The sequence below is a fragment of the Salmo salar genome, chromosome 01 (genome assembly GCF_965601325.2).
Source record: "Salmo salar chromosome 01, fSalSal1, whole genome shotgun sequence".
Classification (NCBI taxonomy): Eukaryota; Metazoa; Chordata; class Actinopteri; order Salmoniformes; family Salmonidae; genus Salmo; species Salmo salar.
The window spans coordinates 38,012,669-38,040,557 of NC_138291.1; the positions used below are offsets into that span (position 1 = coordinate 38,012,669).

The 27,889-nt window shown below is 41.7% G+C and overlaps 1 protein-coding gene across 1 annotated transcript; it reads left to right on the forward strand.

Moving 5' to 3' along the window:
- The first annotated feature begins 1,885 nt into the window (after window positions 1–1,885).
- On the forward strand, window positions 1,886–26,637 carry ehd4 (EH-domain containing 4). The gene is made up of 7 exons (XM_014192753.3): window positions 1,886–2,157; window positions 2,292–2,777; window positions 7,738–7,914; window positions 13,950–14,047; window positions 22,573–22,985; window positions 23,940–24,104; window positions 25,177–26,637. Exons 2-7 carry the CDS (start codon window positions 2,548–2,550, stop codon window positions 25,732–25,734), a joined length of 1,641 nt encoding a protein of 546 aa, XP_014048228.1. The 5' UTR covers window positions 1,886–2,157; window positions 2,292–2,547; the 3' UTR covers window positions 25,735–26,637.
- The last annotated feature ends 1,252 nt before the right edge of the window (window positions 26,638–27,889 follow it).

Consider the following 27,889-nt stretch of genomic DNA (forward strand, 5'->3'; position numbering starts at 1 on the left):
TCCACCAAGGGTAGGCGACAACCTCCACGTGACTTTTCAAGAAAACCTGACAATGCAGTTACAAGACCAGACACCCTCAGTGAACTGTAGTGTTTGGATAGTTGCAGGTAGAAATGTGTCATGTAGACACAATTCCACATGACCGGTCTGATAGAGTACATTCAGGTCATGTATTATGTAACCTTAATTTAACTAGGCAAGTCAGTTAAGAACAATGTTTTATTTACAATGATGGCCTACACTGGCCAAACCCGGACGACGCAATCACGGCCGGTTGTGATACACCCATGATTCGAACCAGGGTGTCTGTAGTGACGTGTCTCAAGCACTGAGTTGCATTGTCTTAGACCGCTGCGCCACTCGGGAGCCATTTCTGTTAAGTTGCACCCACCTGGATATTAAACCCCTGGCATTAGCCGCTGTCTGGTCATGTTATTCAGTGTATACATACAGTGAGCTCCGAAAGTATTGGGACAGTGACACAATTTTTGTTGTTTTGTCTCTGTACTCCAGCACTTTGAAATGATCCAATGACTAAGTTTAATGTGCAGACTGTGCTATGCTACCATGATTGCGGCTATTCCTGAATGAATCGTGAATAATGATGAGTGAGAAAGTCAGACACATTTCAAACCCCCAAGACATGCTAACCCCTCACCATTACAATAACGGGAGGTTAGCATTTTTTGGGGGGGTATGATATTTATGCCTCTAACTTTCTCACTCATTATTCACAATTCATTCAGGATGATCTGTAATCATGGTAGCATCCACATTAATGTAGAGGTGTTTAGAAACATTATATTCTTATTTACAATAAACGACTCCAAAATGACACAATACATTATTTAGCATTCATTTCTATTGGGCACAAAATAACTTGAAACAAAACCAAAACAAACAGCAAAAGCATCCAACAACTTTGTAGTGACACAAGTTTGATGTAATCATTGCGTCCTAGGAATGTGACCAAATACTAAACTTTTGACAACTTTGATACACATAAGTGAGTTTGTCCCAATACTTTTGGTCCCCTAAAATAGGGGGACTATTTAAAGTGCTGTAACTTCTAAACGGTTCACCTGATATGGATGAAATTACCCTCAAATTAAAGCTGACAGTCTGCACTTTAATCTTAGTCATTGTATAATTTCAATTCCAAAGCGTTGTCACTGTCCCAATACTTTTGGGGCTCACTGTATAAATCATGTTAGTATGTGAAGATATTGTATGATACCACACTTCTTTATGATATTTGCATCTAAGCAACATAAATGTAGATGCCTACATACTGTATGTAGTACATGTATTCTCATCAGACCTGGGTTGAAATACTATTTAGTATTTTACCTTCGAAGACATTTGGAAGTAAGGATTTGGATATTTTTTCTTTGAAAATACAAGTAGTTAACTATTGGAATGTATTTGGAAATACACTTGGAAAGTATAGGCAAGTATTTGAAAATACTCAAATACACAGACAAGTGTATTTTCAAATACAAATATTGAAATACTCCCATGCATGTGAACCCAGGGCCCATAATCCACAAAGCATCTCATTGATCAACTTAATCGATCAGTACTCCTACTCTGAGATGCTTTGTGGATACAGGGGTCTATTTGGTATTTGAAATAATGAAAATACTTTAGAATACATCCAAAGGAAGTAGTTGATTCAGCCTACATCATTTGAAAATACTCAAACAGAAAATAAGTATTTAAATAACAAATAATGAAATGCACATGTATTTGTTTAACCCAGGTCTGATTGTCATTGTCACTGAATATCGATTAAATTGTGTGTGTAAAAATGTGACAATATAAAACTCCTGTATTGTCCAACAAGTTTGCATTGAAGACTTGGAAAACTACATTTCCCTGCTTAGGGTAGAGCAGGGCTGCCAAATCCTGATCATGAGATTCCGTGAAAACACGGCACTTTTTTTCCGTAGCGAAGTTAGGAGAAAGGGTAATTAGATAAGGTTAGGGTTTAGCGAAAATGCTCTCCTAACCTGATACAAAAAGTCACTGCCGGTCGAAGCTGTACCGAAGTGTGATTTTTTTTTTTAGGGAGTTCCCAGCTCCCGGAGGGCCGAAACATTTCTGGTGTTCATCATCTCCTTCTAATCTGGGACTAATTCAGTCCTGGGACACCAGGTGAGTAAAATTAACTACAAGGTAGAAACAAAAAAACAGAAATGATTTTACCCTCCAAGACCAGGATTGTGAAGCCCTATGCTAGAGTATTTTTCGCTGTTGAATTCTCAGTCATGCCCATATGTCATTTACAGGAAGGGCGGTGCCGTTCAGGTAAGGCAGAGTCAACACTGAACCACTGCGCCGCGCAGAGGAGCTACTGTGAGCGACCAGTAATCCGTTGGGAAACAACCGTGGAATACAGGTGCCAAAGAAGAACATATTTTATTGAAAGTAACAAGTGAGATATTCGGATGCAAAGTAGATCGTTGCGCAAATCTTGAAAGCTGTGGGAAATAAGGAAGTCAAACGTTAGTTCTTGGTTTGGGAACATAGAAGAACAGCAGCATCATGTTTAGTTGGGTGAATAATGAACAAGGAGGCAGAAACAAGGACGGCGAGATGTACCAAACTGTGACGGAGGGTCTTCAACAACTTTACACAAAAAAAATATTACCATTGGAAGAAACGTACCTTTTTCATGATTTCCATTCTCCGGCGTTGGAGGCAGCAGATTTTCAGAGCAAGCCAATGGTTCTGCTGGTTGGACAGTATTCTACAGGGAAGACGACGTTCATAAGGTAGTCCATCCAGGCATCTGCAACAGTTATGCAGCCTCATTTTTTTTTGTGACAACTGTATTTTACCTACAGGGCCTGCATGTCAAATTATTGAGTTGTTAAATAATCCCTAGGCAAGTACTTTGACAAGTTGAGCTGTCAAAATGTGTGTGGGGATGAATTTATGTCAAAATGTAAATGAGGAAACAACCTAATGTGTAGCGTTAGAAAATGGTCTAACATTATGTTAAGGTTATAGATGGTTTGTTTATACATTTTTCTTTTTACCAATATTCCATATTCACACTCAATACAACATGAATTAGACTTCCCTTTGTCCTTAGATCAGGGGAGGTGCCACGCTAACTGCTTCTTAGATATGTTTTTTTATTTTTTAAATGTCACGAGGTAGTGACATTAAATGTGTGCTGTTGGGTGTACTCAAGGACTGGAGTTGGGAAACATTGCTTAGAGAGAACAAGTTAATCCACCAGCCTGTTCTTGATTGGTTGCTTTTCAGTTTCCGCCATTAATATCAATGACATGTCTGGTGACCATTGAAACTTAAGTCTTTTGTGCACTCCAGGTCTCTGAACAACCAACCGCAATAGGTGAGAAAGAATAGAACCATTATAAAAGTCCAACTTCTCAGTTTCAATGGCAATTTTGAACACATTATTTTTGACTTATCAGGCCTAGAGCGAACACTGTCAGTTTAGTAGCTTTGTGAACGGCATGTTCTGCATCAAGATGGGACATGCAGCTTCACTATCTTTAGGAACGGAGCCTCTGGTAGGCTCGCTGCTGAAAGTAGATGCACAATACTGAGAATTAGGTCAACACACCCCTTTTTGTCCCAGGGGTATCATCTCACATTGCAGATTATGTGCACACAAGAAGAAAAATGGTTTCAATTTAGTCAAATCCCTTTATCACTTGACCTTCAAGTAAAAAAATAAAAATAAAAAGTTACAAAAAAATCTACTTTAGTGAAAACAGTTTCTTATCCTAAGCAGACTACACAATTACTTGGTGTTTGTACTGCTCCTAAACAATAGCTGATTTCATTCTTGCAGCGCTCAGTACCATCAGACAGAATCCCACCCAATTCTAAGGAATGTAATGATGAATCAGGGGAGTTGATCATTGCCTGGTCCTAGATCTGTTTGTGCTGTCTTGTCAACTCCTATGGTCGTTGTCAAGCTGAACGTGATGTGTTTGGCAGAACAATGACCACAGGAGTTGGCAAGACTGCACACAACGATATGGGACTAGACTAGGGTAGAAAGCCAGTAACAGTCCTCCTAAAGACATGTCTTCTCCTTTGAGTGGATGTGGCCAAGGCAAGCTGGCGTTCCTCTGTTTGAAGACCTTTGACACAATGTCATCCTCTCACAGGAAGGGCTGAGTACCTATAGCATGGCCAGAACTTTGTTTTTCCTGCAATGTTAGTTTTTTTTTTCTTTTTTTTCTTGGGGGGCATATATCAAGCACTCCGCCGGACTTTGAAGTGTCTTGTCTTGGGGGTTGAAAATGTGCCATCCAGTTAAGCCCATATCAAACGAAAAGTTTTTTTTTTTTTTAACACGCTTGTACACGCTGAATTTGGAATGCACAGGAGCGAATGAGAGAACAGATGGGACGCGAGCATCTACGGCGTCATAGCGCGTCAAATTAGAAAACACGTCTATTTTTCTGGTGTCTATGCAGAGCAATGCTGGTAAAATAAGCAGATAAATTGCGTGGGTCGTTTTGTAGAAAAGGAATTCGAGGAATTATGATCTTCCCTATGCTAGACTAAAGATGTATTTTTTAAATGTATGTAGCTTCAAATAAAAATCTTTAAAAGATGTAGCTTCAATGCCATACAACTCTCCTTCCGTGGCCTCCAACTGCTCTTAAATACAAGTAAAACTAAACGCATGTTCTTCAACCGATCGCTGCTCGCACCTGCCCACCCGTCCAGCATCACTATTCTGGACGGCTCTGATTTAGGTATTTGTAGTTGTCCACATATTCTAAGTGTCTGGTTAGACTGTAAACTCTCCTTCCAGACTCACATAAAACATCTCCAATCCAAAGTTAAATCTAGAATTGGCTTCCTATTTCGCAACAAAGCATCCTTCACTCATGCTGCCAAACATACCCTCGTAAAACTGACCATCTTACCGATCCTCGACTTTGGTGATGTCATTTACAAAATAGCCTCCAACACCCTACTCAACAAATTGGATGCAGTCTATCACAGTGCCATCCGTTTTGTCACCAAAGCCCCATATACTACCCACCACTCGCTAGTCACCATAGCTGCACCCACCCGTAGCACGCGTTCCAGCAAGTATATCTCACTTGTCACTCCCAAAGCCAATTCCTCCTTCGGCCGCCTCTCCTTCCAGTTCTCTGCTGCCAATGACTGGAACGAACTACAAAAATCTCTGAAACTGGAAACACTTATCTCCCTCACTAGCTTTAAGCACCAGCTGTCAGAGCAGCTAACAGATCACTGCACCTGTACATAGCCCATCTATAAATAGCCCAAACAACTACCTCTTCCCCTCCTGTATTTATTTATTTATTTTGCTCCTTTGCACCCCAGTATTTCTACTTTGCACACTCATCTACTGTCAAATCTACCATTCCAGTGTTTTAATTGCTATATTGTATTTACTTCGCCACCATGGCCTTTTTATTGCCTTTACCTCCCTTATCTCACCTCATTTGCTCACATTGTATATAGACTTATTTTTCTACTGTATTATTGACTGTATGTTTGTTTTATTCCATGTGTAACTCTGTGTTGTTGTATGTGTCGAACTGCTTTGCTTTATCTTGGCCAGGTCGCAGTTGTAAATGAGAACTTGTTCTCAACTTGCCTACCTGGTTAAATAAAGGTCAAATATAATCAGTCAAATAGGCTACATATTTGAAAACAATTGCAGGTTACCTGTGTTGATTTCGATCATAGGCATATAGCCTAGGCAGGCTACGGCTGGGAAACTCGAGGAACCCCGTTTTCAAGAGAATACTGTTATGTAGACGAACGAGAATAGCTAAATTCTTTCTAAACTGCTCGGGTTTGCTAGCTACAACTCTCCTCACGTTCACCGAGGTAAAGACAGATTCAGGTTGGATATTCACCTGTAGTTTTCCTTATGTCCACCAACAGCTGTTAGGGACTGTCAACATAGTGACAAATCAAATTTTTAAAATTTCAATAGCTCTTTAATCATTACTCCTAAAACTTTAAAAACTGGTTCTAGCTAACCCGATGGCATAGACGCACATTGCGCACATTTTTTGTTGTTGTTGCCGGTTTACATCTCACAGTATTTTACATTTATTTATTGTGATTTTTGAAATTCAATAGCGCCCTGGTCATGTGACCCACACCTCAAACAAGGTTCATAATATACACTCAGTGGGCCTAGACATTGCACACCCTTTTGTTTGCTCATTTGCATGTCATGAGATTTTATGAGAATTTGTAAAAGATTTACATTTCAATAGCACCTTTTGTCTTATGACCTTATAACTTATAACTACTTTCAGTATATCCACTGATTAGCCTTATATGTAGCACAACCTTTTGTTTGTCCATCTTCATCTCACACAATTTTACACAATGAATTGCCTGCTCCGCTCCCCTGAAGAACAGTGTCACTCACACACCTATTCACTTGGCCTTCTCCCTGGGGCCCAGGCAGTCCCCCAGTGACCTCTGACTCCAGTCCTCTAGCCGTACACTCCCTGCCCGCCTGCCTGCCCTCTCCCTGGGCCTGAGAGTGTATAGCTTACTCCCTGGAACTATAGACCTCCAGGCCTCCACACCTACTCTCCCTACCCGGTCAACACTCCTCTCCCTTGGCCTTAGAGCAGGGTTGGGCAAACTTTTTTTGGCTCAAGGGCCACGTCGGGATTTTGAAATTCAATGGAGGGACGCATTTTTAGGGGACCAATTGTTTGGTAAAATCAATTTGCGGGGGCTTCCCGAGTGGTGCAGCGGTCTAAGGCACTGCATCGCAGTGCTTGAGGCATCACTACAGACCTGGGTTCAATCCCAGGTTGTGTCACAACTGGCCGTGACTGGGAGACCCATGAGGCGGCGCACAATTTGCCCAGAGTCGTCCGGGTTAGTAGAGGGTTTGGCAGGCTGAGATGACATTCTCCCATCGCGCTCTAGCGACTCCTGTGGCGGGCCGGGTGCATGCACGCAGACACGGTCGCCAGGTGTACGGTGTTTCCTCCAAAACATTGGTGCGGCTGGCTTCCGGGTTAAGCGGGCATTGTGTCAAGAAGCAGTGTGGCTCGGCTGGGTCGTGTTTCGGAGGACGCACGGCTCTTGACCTTTGCCTCTCCCGAGTCCGTACGAGAGTTGCAGCGACGGGACAAGACTGTAACTACCAATTTGGATATCACGAAATTGGGGAGAAAAAAGGGCTAAAAAAAAATAAGTACATGTAAGGTGAGTTAAAAGGAACACACAACAATAATTCACAAGGGGTACATAGTGAACATATCAAATACAACTCTTTTCTTATGGATTCTCATGGCAATTAAGTTGGCATACGCTGTGCTGTGTATGTGAATTGACAGTTTCCTCGCACGCAAATTTTGATGCCGTTGACGGCGTCTCTGTGTTATTTCGACTTTAGGCAGATGGCCTAGCACTCCCATAGTAGTATAGTATGTGGTATTTGCTCATGTGGCATTCACATAAATCTGCATATGCAAGTATTCTTTAGTGGTTCTGCCTAAACAGAAAGGCCTAGTAATAGTAGCCATTGGCCTGGTGTTTGTGCAGATGTTTCAGTCAACAGTCAGAGAGCTTTGTAATCATGTTGGAGTCAGATGATCATTACTGCTGTTATATTACTTCATCAACCATCATGCCAAGTCCTGTGTTGTATTGATGTAAAGTTTTGCTGATCTCAAAATATAAATGTCCACAGTGGTGATTTACTCTTACTCTGTTCTGTTCCAGGTACCTGCTGGAGCAGGACTTCCCGGGCATGCGGATTGGCCCAGAGCCCACAACGGATGGCTTCATCGCTGTCATGTATGGGGAGAACGAGGGGGTTGTCCCTGGTAACGCTCTGGTGGTCGACCCCAAGAAACCCTTCCGTAAACTCAACGCCTTTGGTAACTCCTTCCTCAATAGGTAAAGTGGACAGTTTTTTTGGGGGGGTTTATTACTGCTAACACTTTACATTAAAGGGGAACTACACCCGCTGATTTGGCCTCGTTTTTTGGCTTGCTCGAGAAATGCTTGCGGCCATGCCTGAAGCCAAACGTGAGTTGGTTTGGGGGTGTGGTTTGATGTGGGTGTTTTTTGGGTGTGTCCTTGCCACCACCAAGACACACCCATCGTCAGAACCTTGCTCTCAGCTGTTTCCCACCATTCAATCACAACAAACAAACCTCCTGCAGGTTGAGTTCAATAACTATAGGCAAATGTATGCGAGATGCCAGAAGAATCTTTAAATAGGTCAGTAGCCTACAGATTAATATGAGAAGAATGCAATTGCTGATTTTATATAGATATTCTAAACTTTTTTTTGTTAAATTTTAAATGTAGTAACAGGTCCATGTAGAATAAACAAAACTTTACATAATACCATAGAAGCAGTGTTCTGCTAATATAACTAACAATGTGCACCTTTCATTGGCATTCCCAGCTGATACAGATACTGTGCCTATCTGCATTTTGTCTGGTGGTAATGGTACACTTGGCAAACAATTTATTGGTCATACCTTCCTGTGCAGTGTCTCGTATACAACAGGAGTTCCCTGATCCTGGTGCAGAATACACAGGGTTTCTCCCTCCCCATATTGACTGAAGCCATTCAATTCAATAATAAAAAAAGACAATACAAGTAAAATTTGTCTAGTAAACTTTTAATGCCGAGTTCCAGGTCTCTTCATTCAGAGACATCAGTATCAAGTCTGTCTGTCAGTCTGGACTTCATCACATCATTTTGCAAGTCTCCATGTGCTGGCTCCATAAATGTTTCTGTGAACACATAGTCACTGTTCTATTACCAATGGCAGTTAGGATAGGTGGTATCTGACAAACAAACATACTATGTTGAAGTTTGAACAGGTCAGACTAAACATACCCAATTCTGGTCACCCATCAACAACTGTTGGTGAGCAGACGAGGTGGCTGGAGGTAAGGTCTTTCCCAGCTCCACATTGATGGGCATGGCAGCGTAGATCAGCTCCTGGCCCCTCATCAAATATACTGGTTGCACACACACACAAAAAACACGATTACATTATCAATGGTTGTTATGATTAGCCTGGTGCAACCAACCTGACCGCTGTGTTCACCTTTCTATTTCACTTCAGATATCATATGATGTGAAATGGAATAGTGAATACAGCGATCAGTTTAAGTTATGCCCTAGACATTATATGGATCTAGGAAGTAGAAAATAAGCAACAAATAATATCAGTTTAAATAAATTATGTTTCACAATTGAGTTATCGAATGTGTCAAAATAATAAAGTGGGTTACCTTCTGTATTTGTACAAATGATGAGCCTGTGAACGCTGTTGCCGCTGACAGGTGAAGGTTGATGGCCGGATACTTACCAACATGTGTCTGACTGTTCCATTCATAGGAATGCTCAAAGCGAGAGCATGTCTGCATGATGCTGATGAGGGCCTCCTTGCTGGTCTTCTCTAGGCTGCATGTTTGGCTGCAAGCTGGACATCTCTCAAAGCAGCTGCAGCATGCAATCTTATGAGGTGGTGTTGACTGGGAGGGCCTGTGACAGGGTGATATAATTGACGGCCGAGTGGTAATTTGCATTTTCTTCTAAAGAAAGGACAAAGCTTTTTGCTAGTGCACTTCATGACCAAATTGACGACTAGTTATAACTGCTTGGCTGGGGAATAAGCCTACTAGTTTATTAAGCCAGGTATTTTTCTATACTACAATTCGCAACACACCTTACCTGTCATTGTTAATGGAGCCATCTTTGTCATCAGGGCAGTAACTCTGGTCACTATCAGAGGCCTCATGATGGCGAGTCCTTTTCATAAGAGTCGAGGGAGATTTTGGCAACAATGGAGGAGGTGTCACAAGGGTAATTGTCTCATGACGCACATTTATTCTGAGGTCTTCCCTGACAAGCTGTAAAAATAGCAAGTGAACAGTGAATGAAATGATTTTTGGAGGTCACTAAACAATTGCAATCATATTTCTGGACATGTTAATATACCCACCTTTGCTCCTTCTGGTAGGTCCTGGCATCCGTTCATAACCAGGGGATCAGTCTGGCACCCAACTGCACTTTGTCTAACAGAAAAACAGGGTCAACGATCGTTATCATCCCTCACTTATGCACATAGTTAGAGAAATAACGTGATCTCGTTTGGAAGCTAATTCTATGCTTTACCGATGTAGACTGACTGGCTCCAAATTGGATTCAGGCGGTGACGCCGTTACAGTATGCAACCAACTGTGACATGTTTTGTTATGGCCCTGGGTTGGTTTGAGTTTGTTGCTGCTAGTTCGAACACTGTTGTAGTCACACGGAGCGGCAGGTAGTGGTTAAAGCGTTGGGCCAGTAACCGAAAGGTTGCTGGATCGAATCCCCGAGCTGACCCTGAACAAGGCAGTTAACCCACTTTTCCCCGGTAAGCCGTCATTGTAAATAAAAATTTGTTTTTAACTGACTTGCCTAGTAAAATAAAATAAACACATGAGTTAGCTAGTACCACCCTAGCTGCATCCAATATTTATTTGTGCCCTAGACATGGGTTGCACATTGTAGGCTTATTTGACTGTAAAAATAACTAATGGAATGACATTGCTCAAGTAGGCAAATATCTGTTGCTATTACTGTTAGCTAGCTAATATACGCTGGTCCCCTCAATCTTAGTTAGCTGGCTAAAGTTATAGCTACTGCATCTTAAGTCAATCTGGCGACATCACAATCATGACAAAAGGTTTTCCTACTAATTATTTGCCTACTTCTGTAAGGTTATCTTGTTTTCAAGCCAACTCCGAGTTGTATTGAGGTAGGCTAACATTAGCCAGCTAGCTAGGTAGCTGTACTAGTGACCATTGGGGACCAACAAACTCCAACCACGTATTCCGTACGGTAGGGTCCTTCAGCAGGGCATGCAAACCATAGTTGGCTGTGCATCCTGCTGGAAGCATGCATTGCCGAGCCAGAGGCATGGTCATTCCATATAGGGCTTTTCAGTCTCAATGGCCATGATCCTTTGAACCCGTTGGGTGAGACGAATCAACGAAGCCCCATTTAATGAAGGGGGGCAAAGTGGGTGGAGGGGTGATTTTGCACGTGTAGTTTAGCAAAAGGGGGCATGAATTATTGACATTGTAATCTAAACCCAACCTTCATTTACTTGTGACGCATTCAGGTTTCAAACTCAGTTTTAGACGAGGCTGAATTTATGACGACAAATTCCTATTTACACTTTGTAGACAATTTTGACACTAGAATATATGTTGCTGACTCATATCGATGTGACAGGCCTTTTTCAAAGAGATTAGTTCAGGGGTGGGCAAACTTTTTGGCTCGAGGGCCACATCGGGATTTTGAAATTCAACGGAGGGGTGCATTTTTTCGGGGACCAATTGTTTGTTAAAATCAATTTGTGGGGGCCTCCCGAGTGGCGCAGCGGTCTAAGGCACTGCATTTCAGTGCATGAGGCTTCACTACAGACCCGGGTTCGATCCCAGGCTGTGTCACAGCTGGCCGTGACTGGGAGACCCATGACGCGGCGCACAATTTGGCCCAGCGTCGTCCGGGTTAGTAGAGGGTTTGGCTGGCCGAGATTTCCTTGTCCCATCGCGCTCTAGCGACTCCTGGGGCGGGCCGGGCGCATGCATGCTGACACGGTCGCCAGGTGTACGGTGTTTCCTCCGACACATTGGTGCAGCTGGCTTCCGGGTTAAGCAGACATTGTGTCAAGAAGTAGTGCGGCTTGGCTGGATCGTGTTTCAGAGGATGCACAGCTCTCGACCTTCGCCTCTCCCGAGTCCGTACAGGAGTTGCAGCGATGGGACAAGACTATAACTACTAATTGGGGAGAAAAGAATTTGTAAAATAATGTCTTTAAATATTTGTTTAAAATGTCTCGCGGGCTGGATTTAGGGGCAGCCGTTTTTTAAGTTGCTTTCACAAAGCTGTTACAAGCTATTACATTATGTAACAACAATATTGTAACAAGTACTACACAGGTATAAGCATAGAATTACATTACTTTCATTTGAAGGATCTGTGGGTATAAGAGCAACTCCACATAGTGACAATTATTACTGAAATGCTGTGGCATGTGGAACTTTCCATTACATAAATAGGCAGCTGAGCCTTGGGAGAGGCTTTGAGCAGAGATATGTGGAATTGCTAACAGCCCCCCTAGCTGATAACTCAAGGTGAACACATTTTCTTTGATATGAGGATTGATTACAACCAGACACCACCTCCCACTGCCCCATGATCTATTATCTTCTCTACGTTTACCTCCCTCTCTCACTTTGTCCTAATAAATCAGACATTAGTGACATGGGGGTCCCTGTTCATTATAACATCCTGTATAAGTCATTCTTGTGCAACGAGAAAACATATTTGAAATGTAATTTTTTTCACATTCTAAACATGTTTTGTTGAGTACATTTGTCCAATCCTGCATTCCTGCAGTGCAAACAAACAAAAAAAGATTTGGCTTTTCTCTCCCTGTGGTAATCATGTTCTAAAAAAGCAGAAGTTAGCGATTTATTTTGGTATTGTCGTCCCATTTCTTCCTGTCAGCCCAGCCCTTTTGGCATAGCTGTCATTTTTTTCCGAAAACAGTTAGGAGAGGGAAGTGACTGTCACTTTTCATTTAGTGTGTGCTACAACTACAATATCTTGGAAATCTGTTGTTGGCTCAGTCAAGAGGTTCTTTTAGCTTTAATTTTAGCCAAACGACACTTGTCTGAAGCATGTTTTCTATTTCCAGATATTTGTAATCCATGGGAAATGGTTAAGTACTTATATGACATTTGGCCAAGTTAAGGTCAAAGACATTCCTGACAGGACAGAGGACACTCCTCCTTTCCAGAGGAACTTCTGACAATGCACATTGTTTCCAGTGGACGTTAATGTGCGTCACACAAGATGTCACTTGGAGTATGCTCCCCCCCCCCCCCCCCCAAACTCAGTTATTTTACATAGTGGAATTTATAGCTCTTAAGAAGGCGTAATGGTTGCATACTAGGCCTACATCATGTTTTTATTTTTGCAGTTGAATCCTTCCTGCCCAAGTGCCCAGACAAAAATAATATACTTTTTTTTATTTATTTAACCAGGTAGGCTAGTTGAGAACAAGTTCTCATTTACAACTGCGACCTGGCCAAGATGAAGCATAGCAATTCGACACATACAACAACACAGAGTTACACATGGAATAAACAAAACATACAGTCAATAATACAGTAGAACAATAGAAAACAAAAAGTCTATATACACTGAGTGCAAATGAGGTAAGATAAGATAATAAATAGGCCATGGTGGCGAAGTAATTACAATATAGCAATTAAATACTGGAATGGTAGATGTGCAAGTAGAGATACTGGGGTGCAAAGGAGCAAGATAAATACAGTATGGTGATGAGGTAGGTAGATGGATGGGCTGTTTACAGATGGGCTATGTACAGGTGCAGTGATCTGTGAGCTGCTCTGACAGCTGGTGCTTAAAGCTAGTGGGGGAGATATGAGTCTCCAGCTTCAGAGATTTTTGCAGTTCGTTCCAGTCATTGGCAGCAGAGAACTGGAAGGAAAGACGACCAAAGGAGGAATTGGCTTTGGGAGTGACCAGTGAGATATACCTGCTGGAGCGCGTGCTACGAGTGGGTGCTGCTATGGTGACCAGTGAGCTGAGATAAGGCGGGGCTTCACATCACCAGTGTTGGCCTGAATCTGCCAACAAGCCAGATTTACGGCTATCACTAATGCTATCTCTGTTACCATCACACGTGATCTGATCTGAATGGCTGAATCACTGCCCTTCCAAAGCAGAAACATACCAGCTTAGAAATGGGAAAAGATGGGGTAAAAAAAAGAGGAAGAAAACATCCTGAGTATGTTTTGACAACATGAGTTTAGCAGGGTTTTTTTCTGGAGCTGCTCTTCAATTCATGTCTGTAACATGTATTGTGTTTTCTCTTCTCCTGTAGGTTAATCTGTTCCCAGATCCCTAACCAGGTCCTCCGGGGTATTAGTATTATTGACACACCAGGAATCCTGTCTGGAGAGAAGCAACGCATTAGCCGAGGTCAGTAGCTAGCTATCGAGCTGAGATGTGACATTGCTTGATACAAGAGGAAGGCCTTTATCAATCAAACTACCCAACTTGGTAGTACTTTGCTTTAAGAAATAATAGTTATTTTGTTTATGATGAATCAATTTAACAAGTCTATGCTTGTTTGAATACATTTCACAGGTGTAGATATTTCACATACTGGCTTTGTATTCTAAAGTGCACTAATTTGATAAACTAATGGTAAATGGGTAGCTATCAAGTGTGATTTTAAAGTGTCAGAGCTGTGTTAAGTGTGTTGTGTAGTTGTTGTCAACGGATAGGTCACTCTATGCCAGCTGTTTGTCCTAATTGTACCAATATTACATCTGATAATATCACAACATGATGCAATGCCTCCAGTGCCATAGTTATGTTTTCTCCATAATTAGAATCCAACATTGGCTTTCCAAGCCTCCACTGGAGACCCTGAGATATGAAGTCATACTGAAGTAAGTCTTACGACCCTGCTACACTGCAACCATTGGGCAACTGGTGTTGCAGTCAGACATCAGCCGTTGAGGGAATGCTTCCTTTAAAAAATCTATGAAAGTTGCTCTACTGCTCATGTTGCGCTCGTGTTGCGTCGCATCCAATTACAGCATCCAAGCTCAAGAATCGCAGAGGTTCAGTTCTTGATGCCTGCATTCGTTCTATCTTGTGAATTGAAATTGTGAAAAAAACTTGATTTTGACTGCTTATTTTATTAGGATATCCATTAGCTGTTGCGAAAGCAGCAGCTACTCTTCCTGGGGTCCACACAAAACAGGAAACATGACAATACAGAACATTAATAGACAAGAACAGCTCAAGGACAGAAGTACATAACTGTAAAAATGACACACACACAGCCTACATATTAATACAGACACAAAATATCTAGGTCAGGTAGGGGAGAGCTGTTCTGCTGTGAGGTGTTGCTTTTAGGGCTGTCCCCGACTAAATTAAATCTTGGTCGACTTAGATTCGTCCTGTTTCAACCAATCGATTGGTGGAAATGTTTTTACTTATTTTTCCATATATAGACAAAATAAAATCAACTGCATATCCACTGCGCTTGTGTGATGCTTTAAGCACACTGTTTTAAATAATGAAGACATGTAAATTACTCAAAAAAGAGCCCGATGGTCACACTGTGTTAAAAGAAATGACAGCGAGTGCCTGTGTGACTGGCGCAAGTTGTGGCTCTCCTCCCTGCTGCGGTGAAAAGGCACCACAGCACAGCAAGTTTTTATCACACTGTCCGTGCTGAAGCTGTAACATAATTACAGCCATTTTAGTATCTTTCTTGTTTGTGACTGAAAAGTTCTGTTACCGAAATCACTTTGTTTAAGAAAGACATTCCCTATTTCCTCAACCCTTGCTCTCTTTACGTGAAACATGTAAGCATCGCATGCATGTGACCAATAGTCTTGCCCTATGGCCTATCATAATCACATCAATAGATTGGTTAAAGCAAAATGGATGCGGTTGTTGAGTATCATAGTATCATTAAATGTGAAGACTGTTATTTTATGAAATAAATTCTCTATTATTCTGTGATTAAACTAATCATGTAAATTGAATTAACTAGGATGTCGGGGCACCACGGAAAATGTTCAGATTACAAAGGTATAATTTTCCGAATATAACTCTTCAGGTATTTTAATATCTGATCAATTAGTCTTCTATTAATGAATTATTGTTATTATTACCTTCATCAGTCTCATCTGAATATTGTAAATTGTTGGTTATCTGCACAAACCCAGCCTCTATTATGAATCATCCATACACCAATTGTCTCAATGTTTAGTTAGTCAATAAATAAATCACAGAAATACATACGCAAACCGTAGATATTGGTTACTAACAATGATGGGAAAGAGTCCCTAGTGGGCTAAGCCGATATGACGGCTTGGTGGACAAAGGGAAAGGGGTGGGACTGAGAGAGAGCGAGAAAGACAAATGGATTCATTACACACAGTCGATAATTATATACATTGAAATGCTTATCCTTCGCACATGAATGGCTGCTCATTCGAGAATAATTGCAAGTATATATTTACGCCCGAATGTCATTGTTGTCTTCTCTGTTGGAATCCGGTCCATCTGCTGGAGCGTTCATCAGAGTCTCTCTAGTTGCGTTTCCCCGAAGATCAAAGTATTTGGTAGTTAAAATGGATATTTCAGAGTACCATTCAGAAATGTTCTCATAGAATAGATTAGAGGTCGACCGATTTTATGATTTTTCAACGCCGATACCGATTTATTGGAGGACCAAAGAATCCGATGCCGATTTTTTTTTTATATATATATATATATATATATATATATATATTTGTAATAATGACAATTACAACAATACTAAATGAACACTTATTTTAACTTAATATAATACATAAATAAAAATCTATTTAGTCTCAAATAAATAATGAAACATGTTCAATTTGGTTTAAATAATGCAAAAACACAGTGTTGGAGAAGAAACTAAAAGTGCAATATGTGCCATGTAAAAAAAGCTAACATTTTAAGTTCCTTGCTCAGAACATGAGAACATATGAAAGCTGGTGGTTTCTTAACATGAGTCTTCAATATTCCCAGTTAAGAAGTTTTAGTTTGTAGTTATTATAGGACTATTTCTCTCTATACCATTTTGTATTTCATATTCCTTTGACTATTGGATGTTCTTATAGGCACTATAAGAGTCAATTGGTGGTGTACCTGTGGATGTATTTCAAGGCCTGCCTTCATCTGTACAAACAATAGTACGCAAGTATGAACACCATGGGACCACGCAGCCTGCATACCACTCAGGAAGGAGACGCATTCTGTCTCCTAGAGATGAATGTACTTTGGTGCGAAAAGTGCAAATCAATCCCAGAACAACAGCAAAGGACCTTGTGAAGATGCTGGAGGAAACAGGTACAAAAGTATCTATATCCACAGTAAAACGAGTCCTATATCGACATAACCTGAAAGGCCGCTCAGCAAGGAAGAAGCCACTGCTCCAAAACCGCCATAAAAAAGCCATACTACAGTTTGAAACTGCACATGGGGACGAATATTGTACTTTTTGGAGAAATGTCCTTTGGTCTGATGAAACAAAAATAGAACCGTTATGTTTGGAAGATAAAGGGGTAGGCTTGCAAGCTGAAGAACACCATCCCAACCGTGAAGCACGGGGGTGGCAGCATCATCATGTTGTGGGGGTCCTTTGCTGCACGAGGGACTTGTGCACTTCACAAAATAGATGGCATCATGAGGAAAGAAAATGATGTGGATATATTTAAGCAACATCTGAAGACATCAGTCAGGAAGTTAAAGCTTGGTTGCAAATGGGTCTTCCAAATGGACAATGACCCCAAGCATACTTCCAAAATTCTGGCCAAATGGCTTAAGGACAACCAAAGTCAAGGTATTGGAGTGTCCATCACAAAGCCCTGACCTCAAACCTATATAAAATGTGTGGGCAGAACTGAAAAGCGTGTGCGAGCAAGGAGGCCTACAAACCTGACTCAGTTACACCAGCTCTGTCAGGAGGAATGGGCCAAAATTCCCCCAACTTATTGTGGGAAGCTTGTGGAAGGCTACCCAAAACGTTTGACCCAAGTTAAACAACTTAAAGGCAATGCTACCAAATACTAATTGAGTGTATGTAAACTTCTGACCCACTGGGAATGTGATGAAAGAAATAAAAGCTGAAATCACTCTCTACTATTATTCTGACATTTCACATTCTTAAAATAAAGTGGTGATCCTAACTGACCTAAAACAGGGAATTTTTACTAGTGTTGAATGTCAGGAATTGTGAGTTTAAATGTATTGGGCTAAGGTGTATGTAAACTTCCGACTTCAGCTGTAATTAAGTTGGTTTCCTCTCACCTCAATTTTCTCAGACAATTAGGCTAAGGCAAGGGCTGTTTCCTTGTCTCTGCTGCAGCTGCCTCCGTCGCATTGTTCTCAATCCCAATATGCTGGTTAACTTTGCTATTATGCACACAGCAACATAGGGAAAGGCACCAATTCTATGGCACACTGAAGATTGCTTCAGATCCGTGGACAGCGACAATATCAACATGAAAGAATGCACATTTTGTTTTAATATTAGATTTATTAGTTTTGCACCATTTATTTGTTTAACCATGTGTGTGTGACTGCTTGACTAAAGAAATGTTGGTCGTCCAAACAATCGACCAGTGGGCTAAATGGGGTCAGCCCTAGTTGCTTTATCTGTTTTTTTAAAGCAGGTTTGATCTTTTTTTTTTACCTTGATTTATCTAGGCAAGCAGTTAAGAACCAATTCCTTTTGTCAATGACGGCCTAGGAACAGTGGGTTAACTGCCTTGTTCAGGGGCAGAATGACAGAATTTAACCTTGTTAGCTTGGAGATTCGATCTTGCAACCTTTCGGTTACTAGTCCAACGCTCTAACCACTACGCTACCTGCCACCCCTTGAGCAATATGAAATGGGGTTTCCATGCAGTAATGGCTCTATGTAATTCTGTATGCTTTCTTGAATTTGTTCTGGATTTGGGGATCATGAAAAGACCCCATGTGGCATGTCTAGTGGGGGATGTGTGTGTGTCAGAGCTGTGTGTAAGTTGACTAGGCAAACGATTTGGAATTTTCAAAACATTGTTCCTTATAAAAGAAGTAATTCAGTCAGTCTCTCCTCAACTCTTAGCCAAGAGAGACTGGCATGCATAGTATTTATATCAGCCCTTTGATTACAATTCTGGGCCAGCTGCAGCTTAACTAGTTATTTCTTTGCACCACTTGACCACATGACTGGACAATAATCAAGATAAGACAAACTAGAGCCCACAGGACTTTCTTTTTGGACTGTGGTGTCAAAAAAGAAGACCATCTCTTTACTATGGACAGACTTCTCCCCATCTTTACAACCTTTGAATCTGTGTTTTTACTGTGATAGTTTACAATCTAGGGTAACACCAAGTCATTTAGTCTCTTCAACTTGTTTAACAGCCACACCATTCATTACCAGATTCAGGTGAGGTCTAGAGCTTAGGGAATGATTTGTACCAAATTCAATGCTCTTAGTTTTAGAGATGTTCAGGTCCAGTTTATTACTGGCCACCCATTCCAAAACAGACTGCAACTATTTGTTAAGGGTTTCAGTGACTTCATTAGCTGTGGTTGCTGACACGTATGCTGCGATTCAAATATATACATGGACACACAGGCTTTGTTTAAAGCCAGTGGCAGGTCATTGGTAAAAATAGAGGGCCTAGAGAGCTGCCCTGCAGTACACCACACCCTACATGTTTGACATTAGAGGCTTCCATTAAAGAAAACCCTCTTGAGTTCTTTTAGATTGCCATATTGTGGATTCAGAGCTGTCTGAGGTTGAAAAGCCATAAATGTTTTATCAACATCCGGTTATGGTCAATAATATCAAAGGCTGCACTGAAATATAGCAATACAGCTCTCACAATCTTATTATCAATTTATTTCAACCAATCATCAGTCATTTGTGTCAGTGTAGTACATGTTGAGTACCCTTCTCAATAAGCATGCTGAAAGTCTGTTGTAAATTTGTTTATAGAGGAAATAGCACATGTCCTCGACTATACATCACTAGTTATTTTTGAAGTCAAGACGCTAGCTAGCTACATTGACTATCTAGGTTCACAATGTAAACAAAAGCAACTTGTGTAACTAGAGGATCATTTAGTAAAACCACTATTTAATGAGTACTTGCAAGAGTCTGCTCCTCTCCGCTCTCAAAACTATGCACTTTGTGTAGCAGGTAGAAACATCACATTGACACAATGCTGATGGCAAAGAAATGTGACACTTATAGAGGAGCTGAAAGTGTCAGGTATTAGCAGCCCAGCTCCAGTTTCCTCTGTCTTGAAGGAACGATAGTAACCTCAACCCTGTTTTAGATATTAGGGTGATTTGTGTTCTGCCCACAGTTCTCGCTTTCTTTTCCTCTTTGAAAAAGCACAAGGTTTCAGATTTAAAAAGCTTAAAAGAAAAACGATACTTACAATGCATAATAGTGATGGGGGATCACTACAGTTATATACTGGGATATTATTTTTGACGAAAAACATTACCAGTCAAAGGTTAGTATTTCTACATTCTACAAGCAAGTCTCTTCTTCTTATTGGTGTCCTTTAGTAGTGGTTTCTTTGCAGCATTTCAACCATGAAGGCCTGATAGATGGCATCATGAGGAAAGAAAATTATGTGGATATATTGAAGCAACATCTCAAGACATCAGTCCGGAAGTTAAAGCTTGGTAGCAAATGGGTCTAACAAATGGACAATGACCCCAAGCATACTTCCAAAATTGTGGCAAAATGGCTTAAGGACAACAAAGTCAAGCTATTGGAGTGGCCATCACAAAGCCCTGACCTCAATCCTATAGAAAATGTGTGGGCAGAACTGAAAAGGCGTGTGCGAGCAAGGAGGCCTGCAAACCTGACTCAGTTACTCCAGCTTTGTCAGGAGGAATGGGCCAAAATTCAACCAACTCATTGTGGGAAGCTTGTGGAAGGCTACCCAAAACGTTTGACCCAAGTTAAACAATTTAAAGGCAATGCTACCAAATACTAATTGAGTGTATGTAAACTTCTGGGAATGTGATGAAAGAAATAAAAGCTGAAATAAATAATTCTCTCTATTCTGACATTTCACATTCTTAAAATAAAGTGGTGATCCTAACTGACCTAAGATAGGGAATTTTTACTAGGATTAAATGTTTGGAATTGTGAAAAACGGAGTTTAAATGCATTTGGCTAAGGTGTATGTTATCTTCTGACTTCAACTGTATGTAGTGCACTACTTTTGACCAGGGTCCATAGTGCTTTGGTCAATAGCACTATGTAGCAAACAGGGTGCCATTTGGGACAAATACCATGGAGATATGGGCGTTCTTTTACATCTGTTGTTGGTTGCTCTCTGTGTACAGCTGAGGTTGCATTCCTCAAGCTCTAGCCATGTAAACATTCTTTCAATGACTCATCATTGCATCACGACATCGGTAGTTTTCATGTTGAATTATATTGTACATTTTTAAAGGCCCACTCCTCAAAATCAGAGTGGGCGTTTTTGAATATGACAAAGACATCATGGCCAAATGAAGTCATTCATGATTACTGGACTTGGTGAACTCGGAGTAGTTATCAGAATAAGAAGTGCTATTGATATATTTCCAAGTTCCAATTGATTCAAATTAGTCATACAGATTTAAGTTTGTTTCATGAATGTCTGTCTATACCGATGTCCTCGGAGTACTCTCTCACATCATTACAGCATTGACAGTTCTCACACTATCCTCTCTCAGAACTCCTCCTAAATGGCTTGGCCCTTTTTTTAGGCTGCTCTCATTTTTTTATAGCCTTGTAATCCATGCCATTTGTTTGTGTTAGCAACACACCATTAAAGGGAAATTGAATTGCTGCTCGAAGGCAACTTTACATTTTCCTTTTGAAATTGAAGCACAATTTATTTGAGGATTATTGCTCATTCAAGAAAATCACAATATGCCTCGTCTTCCAGGCAATCATTTGATTGTAATGTCCTTTGCACATGCATGTATGCACACTTTTTTTTTTTTTTTTTTTTTTTTTTTTTACTGGCGACCGTCTACAATACTTGTCAATGGGCCAACACATGATACGCCTCCTGAAATCTACCAGACGATCTAGGTGTCTGTCTTTGTGGACCTGTTTTCATTACAACCTGACATGGTTCATTTAGGAACGGAGTGCCACAGCTGCCACCTGCACCTTTTTTTTTTTTTTAGCTGTACCTGTAGGCTAGTGTTTGAACCTCGATAGGGTGTATTTTGTCTACAGAAACATAAAGGATATATCTGTCATTCATATGTCAACCCTCATTCTATTTCAGGAGGCCCAGAGTGTAGTCACTGGTTGGCTGTTGGCTGTTGTATAAACATTAGTGTTGACTTTCAAGAGACGGTGCGCTCTTTTTCTACTTACCCAGTCAGATTAACTCGTGGATACTATTTGTATGGCTCAGTGTCCGGTATGAAAGAAGTTGAAGGTAGTTTCGCGAGCAAGTGCTAACTAGCATTTAGCCCAATGACTGGAAGTCTACCGGAACAGCTAGCATAGCTGCAGAGACATAAAAATGGTAGTGGAGACATACAATTGGTATCTATGAGTTCATCTGACTCATAGAAGTAGAAAAAGAGCTTAATTGACAAAATCTCGCACTATCCCTTTTAAGATGGTGCTTTCACCCTTGGGCCACTGTAGAGATCTTAGTTAGAGGATGTATAAAAATCGGACTAGGTGTTGGATTTGTGTTTGGTTATTTGTTTGTTCCATCTATGTTTTCAAGTGCAGGAAATCGTCACATTCCAATAGATTGTAAATCAGGTGTTCTGCAGACAAAAGACTATAAACAATAGCAGTACAGCTATATCAGTTATAATTGATGTTTATCGAGAGTGATACTTCTTCAATGTTGGCTGAGCATCATGATTGTATTTTTTTTTTTTTTTAAATCATTTTTTTCACTCAACAGGCTATGATTTCTCAGAGGTGCTGCGATGGTTCGGGGAGCGTGTGGACCGCATCATCCTCCTCTTTGACGCCCACAAACTGGACATATCAGACGAGTTCTCTGAGGCCATCAAGGCCTTCCGTGGCCAGGACGACAAGATCCGCGTGGTGCTGAACAAGGCTGACCAGGTAGACAGCCAGCAGCTGATGAGGGTCTACGGAGCTCTGATGTGGTCCCTGGGGAAGGTGATCAACACACCCGAGGTGGTGAGGGTCTACCTGGGCTCGTTCTGGGCCAAACCCCTGCGGAACACAGAAAACCGTAGGCTCTTTGAGGCAGAGACGCAAGACCTCTTCAAGGACATTCAGGGCCTGCCTCGGAATGCTGCCTTACGCAAACTCAATGACCTCATCAAACGGGCTCGACTTGCTAAGGTAATAAGCTGCTATGGTAACGCTTACTGTTCTCCCCACTCTGCCCTGCCAAACCCTGTGCTTTCTGCCCTGCCAAATCCTGTGCTTTCTGCCCTGCCTAATCAGCTGCTTCTGCAAAAGCTAACAAGGATCTAAATAAACAAATAAACAAAAACAGGAATCCGGCAGCTCTCTGTATTCCTTCCTTCTATGCTGAGAGTGTGTGAGACCATGTGATGTAGTAAAGCACTCTGTACCCCCAGGTTGGCCCTGTCATTTTCGGTTGCCCCTTTCCCTGGTCAGTGGGGAATGTATGATGTCCTAACCAAAAACTAAGACCCTGCTTACACACCCTCTCAACCTCTCCCACCCTGTCCCTGCCAGTCTGTCTGCCATGTTTACGCCAAACTTGTCTGTCTTTGTCCATCTGTTTGTCCATCCCACAATGCCTGACTGCTTCCAAGAGGAATAAACATCATATGGGAACTAAAGGCAAAACCTTACCTTGTCCCCTGGAGCGAACTTCCTTCCCTTTATTGAGGACATGTTAGTGTAAACACTGGTGTGAATGTTCTCCTGGCAAGGACATCTTAAAAGGTGGAGTCGCACTTGCGAACACATTGATAACCCTGCTGGTCCAACAATGCTTGGAGAGGTTGAAGGACCCTGCTGAATGAATGCAATCAGCTTCTTTCCGAAGTGTTCTAGTTTTAACCCACCTTGTCATTTCCCCTCATACAATTTCAGTTCACACATACTGTGCAAGTCTCATTATGAAATCAGATGAAAATATCAAGCATGGAGGAAGGGAACCACACATGTAGACAAAGTTTGCTCGACAGCAGCATGACCCCATACCTACAGTGTAATAGGAACTTATTTGAATATGTGGAAAGCTGAAATCTGCAAATGAATTCAAAAGACAAGTGGTTCATGCTAAAACCTACTAATACTTTACCTCTCTCTCTCTCATAGGTGCATGCTTACATCATCAGCTACCTGAAGAAAGAGATGCCGTCGTTGTTTGGGAAGGAGAAGAAGAAGGAGGAACTGATCCTGCGACTTCCTGAGATCTACACCATACTGCAGAGAGAGCACCACATATCCGCTGGAGACTTCCCCAACGTCGTCAAGATGCAGGTCAGCTGGGTTATACCATGGCTCCTGAGAGTAATGAATGCGGGTGTGTCCCAAATGGCACCTTATTTCCTATATAGTGCACTACTTTTGACCAGCTCTATCTGTGCCTTAGTCAAAAGTAGTGCACTATGAAGGGAATAGCGTGCCATTTGGGACGCATCATTGAGTTGCACCTAGATGATAACCTATGGCTCATCTGAAAATGCAGAGTATTGTCAAATATTTACCCCTAATCAGTTTAGTTATCTTGAACACCTCAAGGGAGTTGTGAGACAGTACGTGTCGATTCAAGTAAAGTGGCAGATCATCAACAATGAATCAGAATGTCATCATTGCCATCCAGTTGAAAGCGAGAGACGGCCACACCCCTAGCACCTCCCCAGCTCTTTGTGAATGCAGCTGTTTTCTGTCAGCTACACAGAAGATAGAGAGCTAGGCCTTAGAGGTAGACTGAGCCTGCCTTTGGATTTGGAAGGGAGTAGCTCAACTCGTTGAACCTAGAGAATCATCACAACACTTGGACGTGAGAGCATTGCAGCTGGTCATGAGACATTGTCTAGAGAGAATGCTCCACATTGAGCATGTTCTGGTATGTATGGGTCCCAGAGGAGCAGTGTTATGCCCGGTCCTGTTATTGTGTGTTGAGGAGAGGGACCACCCGCCGTAGTCTCAAATTCCTCTGCATTTTAGTCATGGGAGATTTACTTAACAAAATGTTCTACACAGCACCTCAGAGACCTGTCAATCAGAAACAGTCAAACAATGAAATGTAACCGTAACATACCCTTTGGTCATCCCACCGTAACCTTAACCCTGATATGATTTTAGGGTCCATTAGACACAGGCAGCCAAATTCCCCATCATTTTCCACTAATTGGTCTTTTGACCGATCAGGTCTTTTGCCCAAGTCTCTCTGGGTCAATATATCTATTGCCAAGAGTCTTTGTATGGTTTAAGATCTTACCTGCACCCTACTTATTGGTTGTATGTAGGAAGCCTGTAATGTGTGATTTTGTGCCGCAACAAATTACATTGATCTCTGAACGTTCTTTGTGTCTTTTTGTTTTTACAGGAGCAGCTCCAGCACTATGACTTCAGCAAGTTCCCCTCCCTGAAGATGAAGCTGATCGAGTCTGTGGACAAGATGCTGGCCAACAAGATCTCCGGCCTGATGACCATGATCCGCGACGAGGAGAGCAAGGCGCCACCAGCCCTGGTGAGCGGCGGGGCCTTTGAGGGCTCCCAGGATGGGCCCTTCGGCCAGGGCTACGGAGAGGGCATCAGCGCCGGGTCTGACTGTGACGACTGGATCGTGAGCCATGACAAGCACAAGTACGACGAGATCTTCTACTCCTTGAATCCCATCAACGGGAAAATTAGTGGAGTCAACGCCAAGAAGGAGATGATGAGCTCCCGTCTGCCCAACACAGTCCTGGGGAAGATCTGGAAGCTGGCGGACTGTGATAAAGACGGCATGCTGGATGACGAGGAGTTTGCCCTGGCACAGCACCTGATCAAGGTGAAGCTGGAGGGGTACGAGCTGCCCACCGAGCTACCTCAGCACCTGGTGCCTCCCGCTCACAGGAAGAACGAGGTCGCTGACATCCTCTACAACCACGACGCGGACTAAGGACGAGCCAAAGAAACACCAGTGGAGGACACTCCAACTCTGTTGTGTCCCAATGCCCAAACTCATGCATTATGTAATATGACGTGATGTTTTGGCCATGCATACTAAGTAGTGTGAATATTGGGAAATAGGCAGTGAGCCAGTCTTAACAGGAAACAAAGCGGGGAAAAATATGACTCAAAAACAAGCAGTGACCTTACTAAAGTTGGAATTAAAAAGGTATTTTTCTGACCCAAAGCTTTTATTTTCATCAATGAAGGATTTATTTAAAAGATTGACACTGCACTTGAGTTAACATTAGTGAAGGTTAGTTGTATCAGTATCCAGGAACAGTGCTTACCATACAGTGCCTACAGTACCATTCTGCCACACAATTTCACAATTGTCTTAAGTATGTTTAGTCTGTAGTCAGAATGTAGAGGAAGAAAATATGCGGAATTGTTTTCTTGAACAAATACATCCTGGGAAGCTGTCTGGGTGAGATACAGAGGAAGTTTTCACATGGAGAGGTTGATGTGATAGACTGAACAAAGGTTAGAGTGCATCTCCTCTTGTTTTAAGTGGCTTGGCCATTTTACCTACCGGAAAGAGATTTCTATTTTCAGAGAGCACAGTCTGGTTTTGAAAAATCAAGCATTGAGGCAGTGGCGATCTTTTTGCAGCAAAATAAAAAGTTTGGGTAACAAAATACATTTTGTCCCATGTTTGTGTGCTGATGACAGGAGTGGATTCCTTGAGGACACATCATTGATACTCACAACAAGCTTATGATTGTGCCTTTCCTATAAGTTCTTGTCTGTATAGTTAAGTTAAAAATGGTGCACTGTCTTCTTACCTGGCCAGCTTGTAGACGGCATATAGAGAAACTCAAACATTTTAAATGTAATAAAAAGTTAAAATGTGTTTTTGTAACATTGTTATTTGAATAGTGTAAGTGATATGCATGTTCATCTCTTCAGCCTTAGACTATTGCTTTGACATTTAAGCCCTTTTTTTCTACTTACCCAGAGTCCGATGATCTTATGGATACAATTTGTATGTCTCTGTGTGCAGTTTGAAGGAAGTTGAAGGTAGTTTCTGGAGCCATTGCTAACTAGTGTTAGTGCTATGACTGTAAGTCTACAGGAACAGCTTGCTCGCTACCTTCAACTTCCTTCTTTCTGTAAGTAGAAAAAATGTTTCGCTGTCCCTTTAAAACTTCTATGCAAATCCTGTTTTATTTCACTTTATCCAGGTATTTATGATCAGAGAGATTTCTGTATTATTCAGCCACTAACCTATGTGTTCATTGTACACCACACAAAACAGACCTGTCCTGAGGCAGGATTCATGTTTTCAGAACATAGGTTTACTATTTTGCACCGCTCTGCAAACTAAGATCTCATGCATACAACACTGTCTGTGGCTCTTGGGAGATGTGCTTGAGTGTAAATTCCTGCCTGTCAACATTGAGTCTACAGTGAAAAAAACTGTAGACAGAGATATTGTATAATTTCCTCTCTTGGGAGGTGGAGGCTCTGTTTGCATTTGTTGTAAAAATATGTTGCGCATTCTAGTGATTTACTAATTCTAATGATTTGTTTTTGGCTCACAAAAAAATTTGCAAATTAGCTGGAAAGGGAGGTCAGTTATGAATATACAGGAAACTCTGTCATATGGCTTTCTGTCAAACCACATGTGATGCACTGAAACCCATCTGAAACATTTAGAGTTCTCCTTTGTCAAGATAATCCAACCACCTGACAAAGTTTGGCATATCAAGAAGCTGATTAAACAGCATGATCATAACACAGGTGCACCTTGTGCTGGGGACAATAAAAGGCCACTCTAAAATGTGGAGTTTTGTCACTCAACACTATGCCACAGATGTCCCAAGTTTTTGAGAGCATGTGCAATTGGCATGCTGACTGCAGGAATGTTCACCAGAGCTGTTACCAGAGAATTGAATGTTCATTTCTCTACCATAAGCCACCTCCAGTGTTGTTTTTGAGAATTTGGCAGTACGTCCAACCAGCCTCACAACGGCAGACCACGTGTATGGCGTTGTGTTGGCGAGCAGTTTGCTGATGTCAACGTTGTGAACAAAGTGCCCCATGGTGGCGGTGGGGTTCTGGTATGGGCAGGCATAAGCTATGGACAACTAACACATTTGCTT

Coding starts and splice junctions, on each gene's coding strand:
- ehd4 (XM_014192753.3), top strand. CDS start 2,548: ATGTTTAGTTGGGTGAATAATGAACAAGGAGGCAGAAACAAGGACGGC. Junction 7,915..13,949: donor GGTAACTCCTTCCTCAATAG/GTAAAGTGGACA, acceptor CTTCTCCTGTAG/GTTAATCTGTTCCCAGATCC. Junction 22,986..23,939: donor AACGGGCTCGACTTGCTAAG/GTAATAAGCTGC, acceptor TCTCTCTCATAG/GTGCATGCTTACATCATCAG.